Here is a 23,916-nt window from a genome sequence, read left to right as displayed (position 1 = left end):
TGAATATTGAGTGTTGGTGTGTGGGAGGATTAGTGAGTGAGTGATGTGAGGGGTGAGGGGTTAGGGATCTATTTTCTTGGTAAAGTGTGTGACTCTATGTGTGTTCCTGCAGGAGGAGGTGAGTGAGATCACCAGTGAGGAGGACCCCAGTAGTGAGCAGTTCACCGCCACTCTCAGTGAGGACAACTCCCTCCCCACCTCCCTGCGCCACCACCTGCAGGAGCTACAGGTAGACCAGCTGTCCAGCTTTTCAGAAGCTCTTCTTGGGGAGGTTAAGCAGCTGCAGATGGGGGGAAGGGGTGGAGACATCCTGGGACTGAGGGACTCCACCTCAGAAGAGGAGGAGCCCTTGGAGGAGGACCAGGTTGTGGTGCCCGAGGTGAAGGTAGATGGTGTTCCCGTTATTTCCTCCCCCAGCGTTGTAGACACCTCCCCTCCCCCACCCTCTCCTCCACAGGCAGAGGTCAGCACCCCAGGTGAACCCCAGGGGGAGGCCCCTCTTGAAGGGAAAGCTTCCTCTGGGGTGAACCAGGATGGTGCTGCCCCAAAGGAGGGTCACACAGATGTTTCAGCACAGCAAGAGGAAGCCATCTCTGAAGGTGACAAGGCTGAGGCCCATGACATCGCACCACCACCACCCAAACACCCTCAGCCCCCCACCACACCTGCCGAGCCACAGGACACCCAGGACAAGCAAGCAAATGTCAAGACACCCGTGGCACCTGAACCTACCAAGGTCACTCCTGCCGGTAAGGAGGTCACCTTCAAATTGCCCTCAGAATCATCTTCCACCAGTGCCACAGGAAGTGAGGAAGGCCCCTCAGAGGCCACAGAGACAGGTGCAGATATTTCTGACTTTGTCTCCTTTGCAGAAGAAAACCACCAAGAAGAGGTATGTCAACCAGCCCAGGTAGTGGTGCAGGAAGATGTGCCAGAGGTGGTTTACAAAGCTGCAGATGCTCCTCAGGAGGTAGCTGTTGGCTCAGGCAGCAAGGGTATATCCACACAGACTCTGCCAGCTACCAGTGCTGAACACAGCACTCAGACAGAGAAGGAGAGGGAAATTGCTGTCATGGGACTGGACACATCGTTCAAGCGTGAGAAAGATGTCCCTTCTGTGCCGGCGGAGGTGCCTGAGATCCTCCTGGATGCCCTCCTGCCATCAGAGACACAGCTTCTGGTCAAGGACACCAAGGACACCAATGTGGAGATGGAGAGCAGCGAGGCTGGTGCTGTGCCCTGTATTGTCACCAGCCATGTCAGTCTGGCCATCCTGGGACTGGAAGGTGGCCAGCCAAGCATCCCCACCCCTGTACAAACGTCTTCCCCTTCCACCACTGACCCAAAGACTGTCACCACTACCTCCACTCCACACCAATCCCCACCACAGCCACCCACCACCATTCCAGAGCAGCCAGCCACCACTACTCCCGAACAGCCAGCCACCACCACCCCTGAACATCCAACCACCACCACTTCTGAACAGCCAGCCACTACCACAGTCACCACCACTCCAGAGCAGCCAGCAGTGATTGCTCCTCTCTTCACAGGTTCTACCCCAGTAGTCAGCACCATCACTGCTGCCCAGTTCACCAAAGAGATCACACCAGAGAGGACCCCTTTGATGAAGGAAACCCCAAAGGCTGAGGGGGATGCAGTGATGGTTGCTCCTCTCTTTACTGCCCCTGCTCCTGTTGTCAGCTCCATCACTGCTGCCCAATTCACTAAAGAGCGCACACCAGAGAGGACCCCTGTGATGAAGGAAACCCCCAAGGCTGAGGGGGATGCAGTGATGGTTGCTCCTCTCTTTACTGCCCCTGCTCCTGTTGTCAGCTCCATCACTGCTACCCAATTCACAAAGGAAGCCACGCCAGAGAGGACAGTCGTGACAAAAGAAACTCCAGATGATGAGAAAGACTCAACACCAGCCACTCCTGCTGCTCCATTCTATGCTACAGCACTTCCAGCCGTCAGCACTGTTACCGCAGCCCAGTTCATGAAGGAATCCACTCCAGAGCGAACACCAGTGATAAAGGAGACACCAAAAGCTGAGGGTGATGCTGTAATGGTTGCCCCACTCTTCACTGGCCCCACTCCAGTGGTGAGCACCATCACCGCCGCCCAGTTCATCAAGGAACCCACTCCTGAGAGAACACCAGTCATTAAGGAAACTCCCAAGGCCGAAGGCGATGCAGTGATGGTTGCCCCGCTCTTCACTGGCCCCTCCCCCATGATCAGCACCGTCACCGTTGACCAGTTCACCAAGGAGCGCACCCCAGAAAGAACTAAGGTGATCAAGGAAACACCAAAGGCAGAGGGTGACGCAGTGATGGTTGCTCCCTTCTTCAGCTCCCCGACTGCTGTGGTCACCACCCTCTCCGCCGACCAGTTCACCAAGGAACCGACCCCAGAGAGAACACCTGTGACGAAGGAAGTGTCAAATAACGACTCAGCATCATCAGCTTCCCCCGCTGCCCCACCTGCTGCCGCCGCCTCTGAGCCCACACCTCCCACCAAGACTGTGGGTGGGAAGGTGGTGGGGGAGCCTCCTGCCCCCGCTGCGGCCCCCCCTGCTGTGGAGGCCATGGCGGAGGCCATCGTGGCCTCCACCACTCGTGCTGCCTTGGATCAGTTGAATTCCTTGCAAGAGTCCTCCACGGCCTCCACGGATGAGTCGTCAGCCTCCACCGTCCAGGAGAGGGTGGAGGCTGCCCTTGCTGAGGCCGTGAGGGAGGAGGCACCCCCCCCAGCTGCCCCAGTAAGGCTGTGTGGCCGTCCTCCCTCTTCAGCCTCACTCAAACACTAAACCTGCCACTGCTGCCTTCCTTCCTCAGGCCACTGCATCCTCTCCTTGCTCAGTTCCTTAAGGCATCACCAGTAACTCTCTCTCTCTCTCTCTCTCTCTCTCTCTCTCTCTCTCTCTCTCTCTCTCTCTCTCTCTCTCTCTCTCTCTCTCTCTCTCTCTCTTTTCTCTTAATTACACACACACACACACACACACACACACACACACACACACACACACACACACACACACACACACACACACACACACACACACACACACTGTATTCACACACACACACACACACACACACACACACACACACACACACACACACACACATCAGTGCTTGCAGTGTTTCTACTGAATTTGCTGCACTGAAGTCACTGGTGATGTATTGGAAAATAGCACATGTGTGATTAAGGCTAGAAAGGTTTGTTGTTGTTGTCTGTCCTTCACTCAGCCACTCATGTTTTCCTTGCATTCATGAGGCCGTCTGTAGCCCGTGCTGTCGTGCCGCCAGGAACCATGTACTAGTGAAAACTGCTGCCACATTGTCCCATGTGGTCATGCTGAGGCACCAGGCATCATTTTCACCAATCTTTGGTGCTCAACACTTTTCTTGTATACATCAAGCTCAAGGGTCAGCCATGATGAAATGTCTGCATTAACAAAGATTTATGTAAAAAAAATCATCAAAAGGCACCTAGTAATACTAAGTGTGACACGTCTCACCACACTAAAATAAGTGTATTCACATAGAGACAGAGAGAAGGCATCAGTTGGGCAGTTATTCTATGCCATGATTGTATTCTTATTCTCTGTTTTCTGTTTTTTATTCAGTGGTGAACTTTGGTGTTCATCTCCTTCTCATAGTATCACTAGTTCTTTTTCTAAACTTGGTTAAACTCCAAACTGATTGCATCCAAGGCATCCACTCGACTCATAAAACAAATTAAACAAATTTAACAAAGTACAAGCTTATCCACCCCTTGGACTGCTGGCAAAGTCTGTAATTTTTTGTCATAGATCAATTGAATTTTTTTCATACACTTTTCTTTTTCTTTTTAATCCTACTTGTATAGATCAATTGAATTTTATTGTACATTATTTTCATAAACTTTTCGTTTTCTTTTTTAGTCTTACTTCTATGCCAGATTGAGATCCCTTCAAGGACTTGTCAGTATAATCTTTCTCATGTAGCATATTTATAACAATGTCAGAAATAAATTTTCTCGCCTGCCAAGTTCCCCTAATAACTTTTGCACTCCCAAGACATTCTTGCTGTAAATCCTTTGGCTTATTTCTTTTGGTCCCTTAACAAAATGGCTTGGCTTTCTCTTCAAAACTCCTTCAAGCTTTCTTTAACTGCTGCTCTCTGCTTAGAATAGAAAATTTGTAAACCTACAAACATATGCTCTAGAAAGGAAGTACAAATGGCTATGTAAGGTTCCACTGCTTTAAGTTATGGGATTAACTGTTATACAAGCAAAACATTGACCTCGTAGTGTAAGCATGTGAATCATTGTGAGAATTGTTGGAGAAATGGTGAACTTTGTTCCATGGTGAAAGTCAGCAGCTAATGGCAACATTGAGGCAACGGCAGTTTGTTATGTGTAATAATTGTCTTTTCAATTTTATGTCATCTAACTTCAACTAACATCAATGTTTAACAAATTTTACAATATGATGGAAATTTCATGACAGTCTTCAAATAACTTTCAAGTAGTCTTTAGGTTCACAGGACTCCTCATATGTTTTTTTTTTTAAGTCTTCAAATAACTTTCAAGTAGTCTTTAGGTTCACAGGACTCCTCATATGTTTTTTTTTTTAAATATACGTTTATATGTAGATTTTGAAAGATTTGAAATTTTGTTTAGATAGTTTGTTATGTGTGCAGGATTGTAGTTGGTAATTTTTCACCTAGGAAAAATCTGAAAGGATTTGTGCAGATTTATCAATCAGATACTTTTTGTGCTCTACATTTGAAAATAAGTGTATTTTCATGATAGTGTGCCTGGGTTCACTCTAAGGTTGCTGTTGAGAGAGTGAAGCAGATGTCTGTTAGTTAAGATAAGCCAGAGTTGTCCACTATACATTAGAGACATCTGTAAGTCAACAACCAGCCAGCCAACTGCTTCACACCAGCACACCTGAAGAGGTGCAGTGTGTGTGGTGGTGAATCAGAGCAGAGGTAGACTGTACATACCGACAGTAGACTGGATGTCTCTTTCAGTATCTTGTGGACAAATGCTTGTATTAGTATTTTGCATATATAACCATTGCCTTCAAGCAAGTTAGCTGAGCATTTTTTTTTTATTATTTAAGAACAGATGTATGAAAATACCTTTATAATTGGGTAGGGCATGTGCACACAAGTCAATCATTATCCAAAATTAAAAAATTAAACTAGAAAAGTTTGTGAAGCTATTTGTCATTTGAATTTTGTTAGATACAATATTTCAAATAACAAGTATGTTTCAGATAGGTCCAGAAATGAGCAAGTTAATGATGTTTTTACAGTTGATTCAGGCACAGCTTGGTTCCTTCTATTTTTTAAACGACTTTTATTCTGAAGAAATACTCACATTGTCTTTTCTTTCCCTTTGTGCTGCCTGGTTGGACAGAAGCCTAAGGAGAGTCCCGCCTCAAGCAAAGGCTCCAGCCCAGACATGGATGAGTATGAGGTCATAACTAAAGGTGAGTGAGGTTCAGCTCAGCCATGCACATTTCACACTTCAACTCCACCATACTTGTAGATTTAAAGGCTTTTCTTTCTGTAATGTGTTAACTTCTTGTATTTCCATTTCTATTTTTGTTAATTACTTTTAAAAATAGTTTAATAAAACTTAAAGGTCTAACAACCACAAGAAATAGGGATGAGCCAACCAAGACCATTGGACTGTTAACAGATGTGATTGTCAGTGTATTGTACCAGGTGTTACTGTTTCATTCATTGATATTGCCATTCCATGACACTTTAGCAAGATAACAACACTGTCTTTAGATAGCTTTGCTCATCACTGTTAAATCATGAGTGACTCATTCTAACTCTGGTTCTTAGACTATTCAAGAATAATCTGTAAATAGCCGATGAGTGGTTCAATAAAGAGAGCCTTAAGCTACTTGTGTGATATCTATGTGAACATAACATTTTTTTTGTGTGCTGTTATTTTTTTTCTTATTTATGTACCAGCATTAAGTTTGCACACTGAAACATAACACACACTCACATCATACAGTCTTGATGCCACAGGGCTGACATGATTTCTATTCGCGGTAAGTAGTTGAAGCTCACAACTACCTTCCCAGGAAACCAAGATGTTTTGATGCTTTTGCAACACTAACTGGCAATCTTCTATGCTCTCAGCACAGCTACCAGTGTGTGAGTCATCTCAGTTAGCTGTTCAGCTGATATAAAGAGAGCATGGTCTGTTGTCTGCTGTGCCAGACAAAGGCTAACTGTGCTACTATTCCTCTCACACTCTCAACATGGCTAAAATTACCATAAGCAAGGAGAAACATGAAGGAAATGTTTAAATTAAACAAGGCTGGCTGCAGTTCCCTCCCACCCTTCTCAAGCAGGAGGCTGAGCACAACACAGTGGTTGGTGCAGTGTTTCAAGGATGCTGGTGAGGTACTGCACTTGCTCCACTGACCAAGTCTGGCAGGCCTCATAAGACAACTCTGAAGACCAGAGCACTTACCTCCTGGCAGGTTGCTAAAGAACCAAGGTTGGCAACATGGAAAATCAAAAAGAAAAAAAAACTCACTAGGCCTACCAGACTTGAAAGAAACCATAAGAAAAAATATTAATAACTATTACACACATGTAGAACAAGAGAATAACTTTAGGAGGACTCTTTATCAAATCCCACTGAACATATTTAGCATGAGTTAGGGGTACTAGGGCCCTGTATATCACATATATAGGCCTATAAACAATGTTTTCTTCCCTATGTATGTTCATGAAATAATATTTCATAAATGGACCTTGTGGGTCTATCAGGTGTCACAGCCTTTATCTAGGAAGGAAAGAGCATTGTCAGCAAGGAGTTCGGCTGTCCTCTAAATCTGATGAGAAATAGACACTCGACTCAGATCCATAGACTTTGGAGCCAGGTGTGCATGAAAAATGGTGCTTTTTCAAAACCAATAACTCATGACTCCAGGTGGAGTCACATTCCCGTTTAAGGGTTGAGAGGAAACAAAATAATAGCATAGTTAGTCTTTGTCTGACACACTAGATGACAGAATATGCTTTCTCTATATTAGCTGAACAGAGAACTGAGGTGACTCACACTCTGGTGTTTGTGCTCTGGAGAACATAGAAGATTGCCAATTAGTATTCCAAAAGCATCAGAACAGTTTGCCTTTCAGAGAAGGTAGTTGAGCCTCAACCACTTACAGTGAAATGAAATGATGTCAGGCCTGAGCCATCCAGACTTTACATGCTTACAGTGTATTAACAATAACATCATAGATATTTTTTTTTTTAGCAATCATAAAAGCTAACAACATAGACAGCAGCAGCAGCATAAAGCTTCAACACTGTATTGTATTTCTTGCATTTCTGTTCCTGTCTTTCAGAAATCGCGAACCACCATTAACATTTCCATCTCTTGTAATTCCTATTCCCTTTTCCTGTTACCTTCCTATCATGACTCCTTATTCAATCTTCTTCTTCCTTTTTCTTCCCTTTTTTTCTTCTCTACTTCTTAAAATTGTGTGTGTGTGTGTGTGTGTGTGTGTGTGTGTGTGTGTGTGTGTGTGTGTGTGTGTGTGTGTGTGTGTGTGTGTGTGTGTGTGTGTGTGTGTGTGTGTGTGTGTGTGTGTGTGTGTAATTCACCTTGGTCGCCTGCTGGTCACCCAGCCAGTCTTCCCCATTATGGAGCGAGCTCAGAGCTCATAGACCAATCTTCGGGTAGGACTGAGACCACATCAACACACAACACACACCGGGAAAGCGAGGCCACAACCCCTTGAGTTACATCCCGTACCTATTTACTGCTAGGTGAACAGGGGCCACACATTAAGAGGCTTGCCCATTTGCTGCTTTCCGGGACTTGAACCCGGCTCTCTCGATTGTGACTCGAGCGTGCTAACCACTACACTACGCGGTATGTGTGTGTGTGTGTGTGTGTGTGTGTGTGTGTGTGTGTGTGTGTGTGTGTATTTACCTAATTGTATTTACCTAATTGTAACATACGGGAAAAGAGCTATGCTCGTGTTGTCCCGTCTCCATATCTATTAATGTCCAGCTTTTTCTTAAAATCATGAATATTCCTTGCGTTGACCACTTCCACGTCTAAACTATTCCATGCTTCCACCCTTCTATGAGGGAAGCTATATTTTTTCACATCTCTCCTATAAGTGGCCATTTTAGTTTTTCCCATGCCCTCTCGACATTCTTCCATTCCACATACACAGATCTTCCCTATCCATTTTTCCATGCCAATCATCACTCTGTATATTGCTATCAGGTCTCCCCTTTCTCTTCTGTTTTCCAGGGTTGGAAGTTGCATTCTTTTCAGTCTGTCTTCATAAGTCAAATCTCTTAAGTCAGGCACCATTTTCGTTGCAGCCCTCTGTACTTTCTCTAGTTTCCTTATGTGTTTCTTTAAGTTCGGAGCCCACTGTATTGTTGCATATTCAAGCCTCGGTCTTATCATTGCAGTAATTATTTTCTTCATCATTTCTTCATCTAGATATACGAACGCCACTCTTATGTTCCTCAATAAGTTCAATACTTCTCCAATTATTTTGTTTATATGTCTCTCTGGCGATAGGTCATTGGTAATTGTCACCCCAAGGTCTTTTTCTTCATGACTGGTTTTATGTCTTCATTTCCTATCTTGTACATACTCCTGATTCTTCTTTCACTCTTGCCAAACTCTATTTTCTTGCATTTTGTCGTGTTGAACTCCATTTGCCATGTACAGCTCCATTTCCATATTCTGTCCAAGTCTTCCTGGAGTAGTTCGCAATCTTTGTCACATCTCACTTTTCGTAACAATTTTGCATCGTCTGCAAATAGGCTCACATAACTGGACACCCCATCCACCATGTCATTTATGTAGACTGCGAACATTACTGGTGCCAACACTGATCCCTGTGGAACTCCACTCTCCACCAATCCCCATTCTGATGGTCTGTCCTTAATTATTGTTCTCATTTCTCTTCCTACCAAAAGTCTTCCATCCATTTTAGTAAACTGCCATGCACTCCTCCTACCATTTCAAGTTTCCAGATCAGTCTCTGGTGTGGTACCTTATCAAAGGCCTTTTTTAAATCCAGATATATTCCATCAGCCCAACCATCTCTTTCCTGTATTACATCTATCACCCTCGAATAGTAACATATCAGGTTTGTCGTGCATGAACGCCCTTTCCTAAAACCAAATTGACACTCACAAAGTATGTCATTTTTCTCCAAGAAGTCTGTCCATCTAGTCTTCACCACCCTCTCACACATCTTAGCTACCACACTTGTAAGTGACACTGGTCTATAGTTCAATGGGTCTCTCTTGTTACCTGATTTATAGATTGGGACAATGTTAGCTCTTTTCCAGTCTTGGGGCACTACGCCTTCCCTTAATGAGGCATCAATTACTTCACAAACTTTTTCTGCCAATTGCTCCCTGCATTCTCTTAAAATCCATCCTGATACCCCATCAGGTCCCACAGCTTTTCTCACTTCTAAACTCCCCATCATGTTCTTGATCTCCTCCACCGTTACTTGAAACTCCTTCATAATCCCTTTCTGTTCCATTACCAGTGGTTTGTCAAAAGCAGTCTCCTTTGTGAATACCTTCCGAAAGCATCCATTCATAGCCTCTGCCATTTCCCTGGGATCTTCACTGTATACTCCATTTACTTCTAAACTTTCAATACTTTCTCTATTTTTGATGTTGTTGTTCACATGTCTGTAAAAAAGCCTTGGTTGGTCTTTACATTTATCAATTATATCCTTTTCTTGTTTCTTTCTTTCTTCTCTTCTAATCAACACATATTCATTTCTTGCTCTTTTGTAACTTTCCCACTGCTTAATCCGTCTTTTCCTTCTCCACCTCTTCCATGCATCCTCTTTTCTTGTTCTAGCCTTTTCACATCTATCGTTAAACCAGTCCTGCTTTCCAACTTCTCTATGTTGTCTTATTGGTACAAATTTTTCTCACCTTCTTTGTATATTTTTATAAATTCCTTCCACTTTTCATTTGCTCCTTAGCACTCTTGAATTTCATCCAATTTGTCTCTTGAAAGAATTTCTTTAGGTTTCCAAAATCTGTCTTGGCATAATTCCATCTTCCCACTTTATATTCTTCATTTCTTCTAGATTTCTCTTCGTCTATCACCTTGAACTCCAAAACTGCATGATCACTCTTTGCTAAAGGGCACTCCACCCTCATCTCCTCAATGACCATTGGCTCTGTACTAAAGACCAAGTCCAGTCTTGACGATGCTCCCTCTCCTCCAAACCTAGTATCTTCTTTGACCCACTGAGTTAACACATTTTCCATTGCCAGTGTCAATAGTGTATTTCCCCATGTTGTCTCTGATCCTTCCATTGACCAGTCCTCCCAACACACCTCTTTACAATTAAAATCTCCCATCATTATAGTTCGTTCACAGCCACCCAACATTTCTTCCAGACATGTTCCTGTATCACTTATCATTTCTTCATATTCCTGTACTGACCATGCATTTGTCTTAGGTGGTACGTACACCACTATGTAGTGCCTCTTTTTTCCTTCATTAGTTTCTGCTCTGATCTTTAGCACTTCTGCCTTTCCCATACCTTTTTTCACTTGATCCACCTTTATATCTTTTTTAACCAGCAACATCACTCCTCCTCCCATCTTACCTACTCTATTTCTTTTCCAAACGTTATATTTCCCTTCTCCAACCTTCATCAGGTCTTCTCCCTCTCTCAGTTTTGTTTCAGTAAGACCCACAATATCTGGGTTCTTGTCCCTCAAGTAATCGTTGAGTTCTAAAATCCCCGATATCACTCCATTTATGTTGGAATACATTACATTTCGCTCATATGTAAGTTTCTTTAGTCCTTTCTTGCTGTACGTGTGTGTGTGTGTGTGTGTGTGTGTGTGTGTGTGTGTGTGTGTGTGTGTGTGTGTGTGTACTGTTGGATATAAAATGTCACACTTATGAAGTTTTGAATTCTGAAAAGCAAGGGTGAGCACTGGAAAGAAATTCCCTTCTGGAAACATAAATCCACAAAGTAAATGTTACCTTCCATGGTAGCAGACACAGTGAACCTCACAGTGAAATGTGAGATGTGTGGGAATGATGTCTGCCTGGGAGAGAGTTTGATTCTTTAATTTTCCACTTTCCCATGACATAAACAAAAATACAGATAGGGTATGAATCTACAGTGGTGTGATGAAAATACATAAGCAGCAAGTGAATTACCAATTTTTTTGTGAAAACAATTTGTATTCTACCATCAGATTTCTTTTGGCATTTCTTGCTGCTGCATATTTATCTTACACCAATGTAGATTAATACATGATATTTTGTACTTTTGTTAATTTTATGGAAAAGGACAACATTCAGGAACAGATTAACTTTCTCCCTGGAAGACAAACATTTGTACACTTTCTACAGGCAGGCTGTAGTACTTTCTGTGGTGCAACATCAGGTGCTGTCACTGCCTCACACCCAAGAGTTAGGGCGAAGTAAGGTCAGTCTTGCATATTACCATGGTCACACACCTTGTTCCTGGTGAAATGAGTCCCTCACTTACTCTGAAACTATCACTGCCACCCACAGTCCTGCTGTTTCCACTGAAACCAGTCATGCCAGAGCTGACACTACAGCTTTGAATAGCATGTTTGTAGTTGTATTTTTCAACTGCTTATTCATGTCTCCTACAGTGGTTTGTAACATGTACATTACTGGTTTTATAACTGAAATTTCAATGTCACCAGAGTCACAATTATGATTGTCATGTGCCCAACTTTAAATCATGCATCAGCACAGCACCAGACTCATAATGCATTGATTGCATCCCGCTAAATTTGTTCTGGGATCTATGTTACTTTCCTCTGTTATCTGTATATTTCTTACAATGATTTGTGATTTCCACATATTTCTGATGTTCATAGTTCAGAGAAATACTCCTGAAGTACATATATTCAAATATGTAATTACAGTTAAAGGTATGTAGCTAATATGACTGCTTCCCCCTCATTCTCTCTCTCTCTCTCTGGAACAAATTAAATTTGTAACTGTACATCCAGATATTACATATTATTGAGACAGGCAGGTGGTTGAACAAAGCAATTACAAACCCCTTTATGAATCAGCATTGTAGTGCAAGGGTTGTTGTGTCTGGTTGGAGTGGAAAGCGTCATGGTGGCTGGGCAGCTGTGACGACATCAAAAGAGGGCTGAGATTGTTTCCCTTGGGTTCCTCAATATGATGAGGATTAGATTCTCCCCTGAAAGATAAAGTAAAGAGATACTAACCTAAGATAAATGGTTAGATAGTAAGTATCACACAGAAGCAGTCTACCATGACCTTTGTTCCTAGCAAGGCAGCCTGCCCTTCATTAGACCCAAGGTCTACTATGACCTTCAAGGCACTACAGAGCTCTGGCAGTGGTGACTCAAAAATTTGTTGAGTGTGATTCAAATTTCCCATTCACTGTCAGATACTAGAGATGACTCAGGTACTTCACTAAATTCTCTGACCTACTAGTCTTTTTCATGTCTGTTAGTTTATGTATTTATTATTGAATTCTTGGACCTTTAGTGGTCTTTTTCATGTCTGTTAGTTCATGTATTTGTTATTGAACAAAAGTTCACCTGGAAGTCTCTGAAAGATTTTAATTTCTCTATATAGTGTACTGCATTCCGTCACAGCCACGAGTCATTAATGAACATAATGGAAACAAGATGGTAATTTTCTCAAGAATATTTTATATAAATTAGATGCATTCATAGACATGAGTGATGCTAACGAATGGCTGGCTTTAGTCTTAGTATAAAAGTTACTTGCTTTTTTCTATTGTTTAAATTCTTAAATTCAAGTAGTGATACAATTTTTTTCTAATGATTTTTGCCTTATAAATTACAATAGATATCGCCAGACTGTGCCTTATAAATTACAATAAATATTGCCAGACTGATCAAATGATAATGTGTAGCTTGTTTCTCGTCCATCTTCAAGAGTGTCTTTATGCTTACCCTTTTCCACACACAAGTCCTTTAGTGAGGTGATGATTTACTGATTATTGTTATCATGATTTTCTGACTTTTTAAGTATAGTGTTTTACTGCCAGGTCTTGTACATTTGTTTTCACTTTTTTTTTCACACCTCATGTGATTGTGTTTTAGTTATGGCGAGCATTTCTCTATAACAACCGTGAAATGCTTTCAATAGTTCAGGACTCATTTTACTTTACTTTTCTGATCATTAGATTAGGTAAGGAAGCCATGCCATTGTCATCACGGATGAATTTACTATCGAATGGGACCTCTCATTTCTTCTTTTATCTTTGTGCATTTCTGCTTCATATCTGTTAAGATTTCTCTCGTGCAGAAAATTTCCTCTGCATTCACAGCTTACTTGAATGAACTGACAAGACAAGCCTTGCAAGTTGTTTTGAGATTAATATGGTTTATATTTAGCAGTTTGTTTCTTATATGATGCAGGACATTTTATGTCATTGATAACTTTCAGTCTGCAAACAGTCATCCAGAATGGTACATTGATCTGTTCTTTGTTTTTGTAGGCTGTGATTATCATGTTCTTTGTGTGCAAATTTTTAATAACTTCTAAGTCCTGTGTGACTAAAGCTCACTGCTCACTGCTTGCAGGAATCAGGTGCCAGAAGTTATAGTGACATTATATGTATTAATTGTGAAATGTAACTTATCTTACAATTTTTTTTTGGAAAGTTAATTTCTGAGTTTGTTTTTTTTTCTTGCATATTCATGATGTTTTAAAGGCTGCTTTTGTTAAGATATTTATTTCTTTTTATTTTAATTAATTTTGTTTATTCTAAATTTGGAATTTCGTATTAATTATTTTTTGCTGAAAAAAAATTGTCTGTGGTCTCTTTTTATTCCCATTATCATTTCTTTCACTTTTACCTTCTCTTATCTGTCTGTCATCTTCAGTTCATATCTTGATTCTTTTTTCCCTTATTTATTATCCTGTTTACTTTCCATAAATTCTATATTCCCTAACTTCTCTTTTTTTTTCATCCTTTCCATCTATACCTCCCATTCTGTGTCCACACCTTGGTTTCTCGCTCCCTAATCCTTCACCACCGTCTTGTTCCTCTGTTACTGCCTCACATCTACCTCTTCGCGGCATTGGTGGTGCTTGTGCTGGCCGCCCTGACCCTTAAAGGCAAGAGTGTGGTATTAGTGCATTATCAGAGTGCAGTTTGAGCAGTCCCTCCACTTCAGTACTTTCCACAATACTATTCCATACTACCTAGATCTCCCCTTACAGCCCTGCCTCTAAAGCTGTACTCCCAAAAGGGCTTTTCTACCCCTTAGTTTGGCTTACTGAAGTCTTCCCTCCTCCCAGCTCATCCTCATCCCTTGACATGTTCAGAGTCACAAAGTGTCACTTTTCATAAACCAATAGTGGAATGCTAAGATTTGATCACTGAAGCAACAAAGGAAAAGTCGTGTTAATTAATACTGGGCTCCAAAATTTTGCATATGCTCTATTTCTTTCTCTCTTTCTCTCCTGCATATGCTCTATTTCTTTCCTAATATGTAATTTTCTGGTTAATTTTTTGTCAACTTTATTTATTTTTATTTTTATTTTTAGCAGTTGCATTTTTGGTTCTAAGATGTGATGGCAACATGTTCTAAAGGCAGCATTTTGAATTCTAGGGATAAAGTGTCATATTAAAGAAAAGCTTGTCTTTTCTTTAATATGGTTAAAAAGTTAATTATTTTTTATTTAAATTTACATTCATTACTTAAAAAGAAAAAGAAAAAAAAAATGGTGAACATATCTAAAATAAGGATATTTCTTTTACACCCATAATGTCATTGGTGACTTTGAGCATTGTTAGTTTGAAAAGTCCCTTCTAGTATAGGCTACAATGTGTGGTTATAGCAGTGAATCAGTTTCCATGAGATGCTGAACTAGTGGTGTAGCAATAAGGGATGTGCATGTGAATGACAGTGATATTGTGTGAGTCTGCCCTCCTGTTTGCACTCTGTGGACTCATGGATGGTTTTGCTGAGGGATGTGAACCAAGCAATGAACTAGCTCTGTGTATTTACCTAGTTGTATATTACAGAATTCGAGTGAGGTTCATAGTGACCTGTCCCCATATCTACATTTATCCAACTTTTCCTTAAATTTGTGGGCTTTTTCTCCTACTACAATTTCTTCATTCAGTCCATTCCAAATATCCATTGCCCTATGTGGAAAACTAAACTGTGTGTGTGTGTCAGTTGTATTATTTTGGTACATGGACTCTCAGTTGCTGATTTCTGGCTTTTGCAATGTCTTCTTACTATCAATCTGAAATGCTTTGCTTGAAGTCAGTGTTGGTGCTGTACATTATTATATTAAGTAAAGCCAATACTTTGTTCCATATAGTAATACCCATACCTACTGCTGGTTCACTGTGACCACAGTGCTCATGACAGGGAAGAGGTCATGCTTGGCATGCCAGCAACACAAGTACATACTGATCACTGATCACCACTGATCACATTGTTTATCAGGGATTCACCAAGAAATTGTTTACTGAGAAAAAGTGTGCCAAAACAGAAGTACTTACCTGGAGAATCCCAGCAAAGTTTTCTTTTGGTCTGAAGAGAATGATGACGAAGTAGATTCATTAGCCTAGAACTGCAGTATCATGTGTATGAGCTGTTGCCTTCAGGCTTCTGAGTAACCAGCAGTGGTGTGTCTCAAAACTTCCATATCTGTAGATGATATTCAACAAAGTTTGTACCTATTGGAAGTTTACATAATCTTAAGCTCTATCTAGTAGCTGTATAGTGTTTCAAGGAGACTGAGTGGAAATCATGCTTGGGTCTTTATGAGTAACCTACACTTCATGATGTTTTACTAAATCTTTATATTATTACCACCACCTGCACATCACTAGTACAGTGGTTAATTCTAAAAGTAACCCTTGAAAAGGTAAACATGTGGAGGTAAAGAAAGGTAAATATGTCTTCTTACTTGGGTAAAGAATGAGGATTGATATGCACCTGTCAGTGTGTCTGCCTCTGTGCTTCAAGGCAGTGCTGAGATGTAGTCAGTGGGGCAGTAATGAACACTGTTAGTTGGACAGACTCAATGGCAGCAAATGTGCAAATTGTGCATATAGATTTAATTGACAACCTTTCCATTCAATGCAAATCTAATTGAGTTTAACAAATCCTGCTTACAGTTTTTATAATGTAGAACTTGAGTAACTGAGATGGGAACAGTTGGTTATAAAAGGATGCAAATAGTGATTGACCAACAGGCGGATAGGCTTGGTTGGGCTGACAAAAAATCTCAAATTATTGTTCCACATGTCTACTCCAGGCAGGTAGGACACCATGACAAGCCTTTCTTCCTTCTTGTTATGTAGGTAACATTTCACTATTTCATTGATCATCTCTAACATACTGCAGGAAATAGACTAACCCAGTGTGAATCTAGAGGAGCACTCATAGCCAGAATGCAGCAGGTAGTGGAGTGTGCCAGCTCAGGATACCATACTCCGATAATCTCTGTCAATAATATTGTTATAATTAATTAACACTTGCCACATTCCAGATGACAGCACCACCACCACCACCACAACCTCCACCTCCACGCCCAGCCAAGATGCCACCAAAGCCTCTGCTGCCGCTGCCACTCCTGCCACTCAAAAGTCCGGCCCTCAGACTCAGACGCAGCCAACGCCCACTAAGCCACCCGCACCACTTAAGGTATCTCAGTCCAGCCACATGGGTGCTGAGGCAGGGAGTTCCTGAATTGACCAGAATGAAGGATGAAGACACAACCCTCTATCACAATATTGTTAGAATATTATGCACACTAAAACCTCTCTTATCAATACCCACTGAATTCAGACTGGATAAGTACTCTTCACCTATATGGAATGAATCTTCACCTATATGGAATTGAGTGTTTGTAGGTAATACTTTAGCATCATAAGCTAGCCATAACTTATTGCATATCATAAACTGTATCCTACTATACATTAAGTTTGTCTGTCAGTCAACAAAATACTTCTCATGAGTGTAAAGGAAGGGCTGGGTATGTGTTGGTATTAACTGCATGAGGTGTAAGACAAACTATGATAAAAGGACGCAACTGTTTGTTTTGTGACACAATGAAAGAAAACAACAAATTGAATCAACACATTGAATCAATCTACAGTTGCTGCTCTGCTCCTCTGAAGTCACAGTGCAACATTTATTGATATTGCAATTATTGTAATGTGTTCAGTATTCAAGTGGTGAAGATATAGCAAGGGAATGATTAAAGACAACACTGAGAAGTTAAACAAGTGCATCGAACTCTGACCTGCCTGGGCTTCCCTATACAGGCGATGGATTCAAAGTCTTGTGAGGCACTCTGCTGCTGTCTGGCACTACAGCAGAGCCAATCAGTCAAAGTCACATGAAATCTGAGTGTTGATGGATTCACTAAATAAACTATGGAACTTAAGAATGCTTATATTACAAGTGCTTGCTCTATAAGTAATGAGTAATGGTAGTCAAGATTTTGAGTTTACACAATATTAATAACACTGAAATATAAAATTAATGTTGTTTTCATGTCACACAGAGCGCGGCAGCTCCAGTCAAGGGTCAGGAGAAGAAAGAAGAGGAAGATGAGGAGGAGGAGGAGGAGGAAGAGGAGAGTGAAGAAGAAGAGGAGGAGGAGGAGGAGGAAGAGGAGAGTGATGAAGAAGAGGAAGTTGTAGTCAGAGTTATAAGAAAAGTAGTCCCTAAAAAGCAAGTGGAGGAAGAAGAGGAGTCAGAAGAAGAGGAAGAAGAGGAGTCAGAAGAAGAAGAAACAACAGAATCCGAAGTAGTGGTGAAGAAAGCACCAGTCACCACCAAACAAACGGTTGTCAAGACCATCACAAAGTCTGTTCCAGCAACACAAAAGAAACAGGAAGAGGAGGAAGAATCAGAGGAAGAGGAAGAGGAGGAGGAGGAGGAAGAGGAAGAGGAAGAAGAGGAAGAGGGGGAGGAGGAAGAGGAGGAAGAAGAGGAGACAGAGGAGGAGGAAGTCCCCAAAACCAAAACGACAAAGCCAAGCCAAAACCTTAAGAAGTAAATGGCTCCACAATGCAATACTTTTCCCTCTTAACACAAAAGGCTAGTGGTAGAATGAGATAACATTGAATTTGGAAGTATAAGTAGAATAAGCAAACCCAGACACATACATACACACATCAGTACTATAAAAAAGCCACCTTCTTTCCCTCTTCAGGAACTCAACCTTGGGAAATGTGTGATTATGTACAAGCAGACAGCGAGGCAATCTAATGAATATCCTATTGCTATTGTTGACGTCACAGACTTTGCCCAATAATTTTGCGACTATGAGGTGCAAGGATTTGGTAACCATTCACTTTGTACTGATTTAGTTAACTAAAAAAATCTTTCCTTTATGACTGATAGTTTTTGGAAAGTAATTGAGTGGAGAGTTCTTGTATCTTTTTATGGTATCAGTTTCATTCACATGTAAAAGAGAGAAAAAAGTACCATTAAGAGTGCTGTCACCAGTGGATTGGCTTATATATATCAGGTAGTGTTTCCGTGAAGATTTCTTGTATTTATCAAAACTCATTCTTTTTTTCCTGCTGCTCCAGTAACTCACTTCACATACTGTAAAGAAGTTTCTGGGTAAAAAGTAATGGTGATGGTTACAGTGGTGTATGTCCTGGCTCAAGTGCCCAGTAATTATATCCTGTTTTTACCAGTGTTAGAAATGGGATCTAATTCACTCGTCTCTGAGGGCAGAGGAAGTGGCTTTTTACCGCCCTGCCTACACCAACACTTCAGACTCTGTGTCATTAACAAAGTGTGTGTGCATGTGTTAGCCCTTTTACTGCTGTGGCTCTATGTTGACATTCAAAGATACTATAAAGCAAAGAGAATAGGAGGTTAATTTTGTCTTTTTGTGGTTACAGAATTATTTAAGAGACTGTAGTACAAAAATAAGTTTAAAAATGTGAATATGGTTAAATTTGTCTAGCTGTGAAAGGGTTGGAAGAGATACATGAGTATGTGTGACTGTTTTAAATCATTAAAGATTATTGAACAGTGTCACTTACTAATGCAGAATTCAGGTATAATATAAATTCAAACACACACACACACACACACACACACACACACACACACACACACACACACACACACACACACACACACACACACACACACACACACACACACACACACACACACACACACTGCAGTCATTGCTTATGCTCTTTCTCATCTTACTCTGGTGACTTACTTACCCTTGTGGTCTGTTTCAAAAGGAGTTCTGTAGTTTTATGTGTTACTTTCTTCAAGCAGGTAATCTTTGCATGAGACACAAGTAGTCATTCAACTTCTTGCACAGCGCTTCTCTAGATGAACTCTGTTAAAAGTAAAGAAAAAAATGCTCAGCTATGTAAGACAAACAGTCCTATTTCTCCTTCTGTTTCTGTGGCTGGATTATGGTTGAGCTTGACGAGAAATGGATTGAGGAGTGAACAATGAAATACTAGGATGGCTTTGTCCATTTGAGAGGATGCATATTTTTATACTCCTTGTTTATTTGTGCCAACATTAATCAGGTTTACCGAGAGACCAACAAAGCCATGCAGTGGACCTTACTGTTGACTAAAAAGTGCTATACTATTCACACTACTCATGTGCAAAGTCTTGAGGTTTGTTTCTCATGCAACATTTGACAGAAGTACTCTCAGTATATGCATGACAGATGAAGGGCTCCATTTTGTAGTTCATTGAGTGAGGAGATTAAGTAGTACTCCTTTATCCATAGACACCTTGTAGGAATTCTGTAGTTGTTAGAGATAACCTCATAGACAATAACAGCTCTGTGACATTACTAATATAACAGATTCCACACTCACTGCCTTAACCTTATTTAACTATAAAAACTGTAAGAAGTGAGGTACTTCTTATTCATCATCAGGAATCTTGATGTATGTTAATTTCCTCTGACCACCACCTACATAAATGTCAAACTTTATGGTTTTTTTCATCCATTTTGCTCCTTTAAATCAATCCATAATTGTGTCAATTAATAACAATGGATGAGGAGTGAAATGGAAAAAAAAAATTAAGCTTGTTCAGACACCTACACATACGCACAGACACACCAATGGTATAACTGTCTTCTTGAGGAAGAGAATAGGGTGTGTGGTTTGTGAAAGGTCTCACTTTATCCACAGATTAGAATATACAAACTAGGCTCTCAGTGGGAGGCTGAATCTGATCCTCAAGACCTTACATCTTACACTCTCACACACAATTTTCTTTCTCTCATAAATGCCTTGACAATAATGTAAAAGAAAGTTGTAGGCTGGTCACACTGTTTAAGTATAGTTATTTAAGTCATGTATTGACCAGGGTGATTCATGCATTTTTCAGATGATGGACTGTGTTTTTTCTAGTCATATGACAAGGAAATCATTGCTGTTTATTTCATCTCTGAACCTCAACTTCTGTAACCTTCACTGCAGTTCTTTATAGGCATATCTCACATATATTTTTAAGATTGCCAGCTTCATATCTCTCTGAGCAGATGAATGCTGCCTCCACTACAGTGTGTCTCAAGGACTTAGAGCATCACTGAAGCTGCGCATTCTCTGCTTTGACCCATTACCACCACATCCAAGGTGACCTGTAACATGTGTTACTCCTTCACACTACTGACCTGTCTCTTGTACAGTTTTCCTTCACTAACCGAGAATGAATGTACTGACTGCATTTTTAAGAAGTATTTTTTAGCTGTTGGTGAGTAGTAGGTGTGTTTACTTCTGTAATAATTATGTTGTTTATGGGCTTTGGGGATTGGCCAAGATTTGTGTAGGTCAGTCAGGCATGTCTGACTGTGTGCTATCAAACCATTGCTACATAGATGAAATTTATATTCCTGGCCAAAGTGAGGGTAGGTTACAGTGCTTTCCATGTGTGTGGGAGCTACAGAAGTTTCATTAGTTATATAATCGGCAGTGTTGTGACAGCCAAGCGTCTAACCTCCGGTGGCAAGCACTCAAGTTGATGTTTTTGTATATTGAAAGTCCAGCACCAGGGTGGGCAGTACATTGATGTGTATCTCTGTTATAGTGTTTCCCTTTGTACGGGAGTCCTGTAATTTACTCTTGTTATTTATATACATACATAGTATATATATCCTAAGAAAGGTATATACTGTTACTGGAATGTTATGGTGTCGAGTGTGCAATGGTTTGCTGTAGTGGAGGTGCTGAACACTTGAGGAATCTTTATCTCTATGTGAACTCCTTTTTAGCAGACTTTTTTTCTAGGCTGGAACGGAGATTATTCAGCAAAGTTAATGACTAGTAGTGTCAGTTACGGAGAGGATGAGTAAGAGGAAAACAAGCAACAGTTAGAAAGGAGACCACACAGTCCAGTGTCAACACAGGCAGTGATAAGAAACAAAGCAGGTGGTTAAAAGATATGATCCACATGTTTTATAGCTTCTGTCCTCACTGTGGAGGTCATTATGGGTAATAGATAATACTGAGCAGCAGGAGCCACATCTGACCTAAGACTGCCTTCCTCCTTCCCTCTACTTGTCCCAAGTGTCCAAGGCTGATGCGTGCAGTAGTGGTTGGTTGACCAGCAATATTAACTAGTTGTGATTACATTTATCCTAGTCAATATCTTCTAGTCATATTCCTGTGTTCACACAATGATTTGTGAGTCTCCATATTGGGTTAATAATAAAAACATAGATCTGAAAAATGCTGGTCTTGCTATCCCCAACTAGACTTCAACTGCAGATTGTTCTTTATATATTGAACCTGAACCATGTCCTGTAAAGTGTAGATAACAATTACCACTCACTTAGCATCTCTGGAATTTCCTTAAATTAACTTATTTATATTTTTAAGGTAGGGTTGCAACCATGTTAAAAATATGTCAAAGAGACCAAAAGTTGCATATGTAAACATGCACACTCCTTTAAATGCATCAAATAATCCACATTTGATTGCTGTATCATAGGCATCTATAAGACAACATTCTGAAACACTTCTGTGCCATATGTCCACTATGAGTTTCAAAGCTCTATATAGTTGAAGTTGCAAGACCAAGATTTCCACATTACAGTATTAGGAAAAGCATTCATGAAAAATCTGGCTAATCGTCACTGTGCATTTTGAAAACATTTAGTCGTGGTAAGAGAGCAAAATGTTTCAGAGGACCAGTCTTGAGTTAAGAAAGACAACTGTGACTGACACTTGGAAGAACTAGCAGAATGTTGTGATGATAGTTAGTGTAGGACATGTGGACTTTCTTTCTTAAGTCCTGGTCTGCTCTATCTAGTGACAACTATGTAAAGGGAGAGGTCAAGTGTCGCCTATAATTATATAAGCTGCAAGAACTCATTATGCCTACAAGTGACAGTCCCTGCATGAAATGCTAATCTATATTCCCCTATTATCCTCATTCATATTTTCATCTAGAATAGTATTCTTAAACACCTTGAGGCAATACTACTACTACTACTACTATTCAAAAGGCTTTAAATGAATTTACATGGGGATTTTAAGAGTATTTTTCAGGATTTTAGTGGCAGCACTAATAAACAACCTGCCTGGGAATATAGATGAAAATACATTCCTTTATATTGTGAGGCAAATTGAATGCATGAGACATCCTTGTTCTCTGGTTTATCAGCATGCATCATCACAGACTTACTATAAGCCATGCTGATTACTAAGTACTCGCTATCTCCTCCCCTATTGTCAAGGATGTCCCTGCAAGGAGAGAGGATAAGATGTCAAGGTTTGAAGATATGATGCTGATTTACATCATTCAGAGAGAGAGAGAGAGAGAGAGAGAGAGAGAGAGAGAGAGAGAGAGAGCAGCAAAGATTTCCATGATCACTATTTAGATTTGTTACAAGACAATCTACTCAGCTAAATGACAGACATATTTCCTTATTTTTAGAGATAAAATACCAGGCCAACAATATCATATGCAAACTATCATTTCAAATTACCAACACCAATGTCAAGGTAAACATTCATATTCTATTATATGGAGGAGGTAGTAGACACCTACCAAAATGATAATTTAGCCCCAGTGAGGTCTAATAGCACTAGTTAATGGGGTACTGTGAACTCTCCATTAAAGCTAGATGTGATCTCGCTGAATGCTTCCCTTTGTGTCTCACAACTCAAGGGGGTAGTCAGAGCCTGCTCTCTAAAGACAACTCTCCTACTTATCACAAAACTACATGCACTTGCCACACACACACCTTTTACTTAAAATTTAAAATAAAAAGATGGCGACTCCAAATCCAGCCTCAGAGTCCCCTTCTGGAGAGAGGACCAGAAATGTTCCTAGGTCAGACTGCTCTCTTGTTGACAACCCAAAATGTCTTGACACCTCTATCAACTTTATCTTCATTAACTTCTGCAACATTCATGGTCTTAGATCTAATTTTCAATCTGTAGAATACCACCTCTGTTCTACTAAACCTCATCTTTTCCTCACCGAAACATAGGTGTCTGAGGCAAGTGACAGTATCCCCTTCTCTGTTCTCTCCTACTTTCTCTATTCTCATTTTCGTTCCAAAGCTGGATGTTGTGTCTATGTGAGCAACGACTTAACTTGCTCTCATGCCCACGCTCTTGAATCTTTGAGTTTTCCACCATCTGACTTAGACTCAACAGTCACTCTGTAACTAAATTTATCTGTGCTGTCTATCTCTTCTCTAACTCTTCTGACTATAGTACATTCTTTGACTATTTAACTTCTATACTAGAACATATTCTTTCCCTCTACCCTTTCGCGGAGATCTAAATCCCTGGAGATTTCAATATTCACCACCAGCTTTGGCTTTTTTCTCCCTTCACTGACCATCCTGGTGAACTAGCCTTCAACTTTGCTATCCTCC

At 40.8% G+C, this 23,916-nt stretch overlaps 1 protein-coding gene and 1 long non-coding RNA gene across 21 annotated transcripts in view; one reads left to right on the top strand and one right to left on the bottom strand.

Moving 5' to 3' along the window:
* Positions 1-21,755, top strand: part of LOC123502099 (proteoglycan 4-like) — an 84,603-nt gene extending 62,848 nt beyond the window's left edge. For 19 of the 20 annotated variants that reach the window (XM_045251301.1, XM_045251312.1, XM_045251296.1 and 16 more), the window contains 4 exons: positions 113-2,758; positions 5,413-5,485; positions 16,561-16,715; positions 17,581-21,755. In XM_045251301.1, coding sequence (XP_045107236.1) covers positions 113-2,758; positions 5,413-5,485; positions 16,561-16,715; positions 17,581-18,078 — 3,372 coding nt within the window. In that variant the 3' untranslated portion in view covers positions 18,079-21,755. Of the gene's footprint in view, positions 1-112; positions 2,759-5,412; positions 5,486-7,375; positions 7,578-16,560; positions 16,716-17,580 lie in introns of those variants that run through there. The other variant, XM_045251302.1, reaches the window with a different exon arrangement.
* Positions 12,096-19,395, bottom strand: LOC123502101. Its single transcript, XR_006673796.1, has 6 exons — positions 19,274-19,395; positions 16,429-16,514; positions 15,976-16,040; positions 15,566-15,713; positions 14,051-14,156; positions 12,096-12,244 (listed from the first exon to the last, which is right to left on the bottom strand). It is a non-coding gene; the product is annotated as an uncharacterized LOC123502101 (long non-coding RNA).
* Positions 21,756-23,916: the final 2,161 nt, after the last annotated feature.

Source organism: Portunus trituberculatus, chromosome 10, assembly GCF_017591435.1.
Source record: "Portunus trituberculatus isolate SZX2019 chromosome 10, ASM1759143v1, whole genome shotgun sequence".
Taxonomy (NCBI): Eukaryota; Metazoa; Arthropoda; class Malacostraca; order Decapoda; family Portunidae; genus Portunus; species Portunus trituberculatus.
Note: the sequence above shows the minus strand (reverse complement) of the source record. Positions and strands in the feature narration are given on the sequence as shown.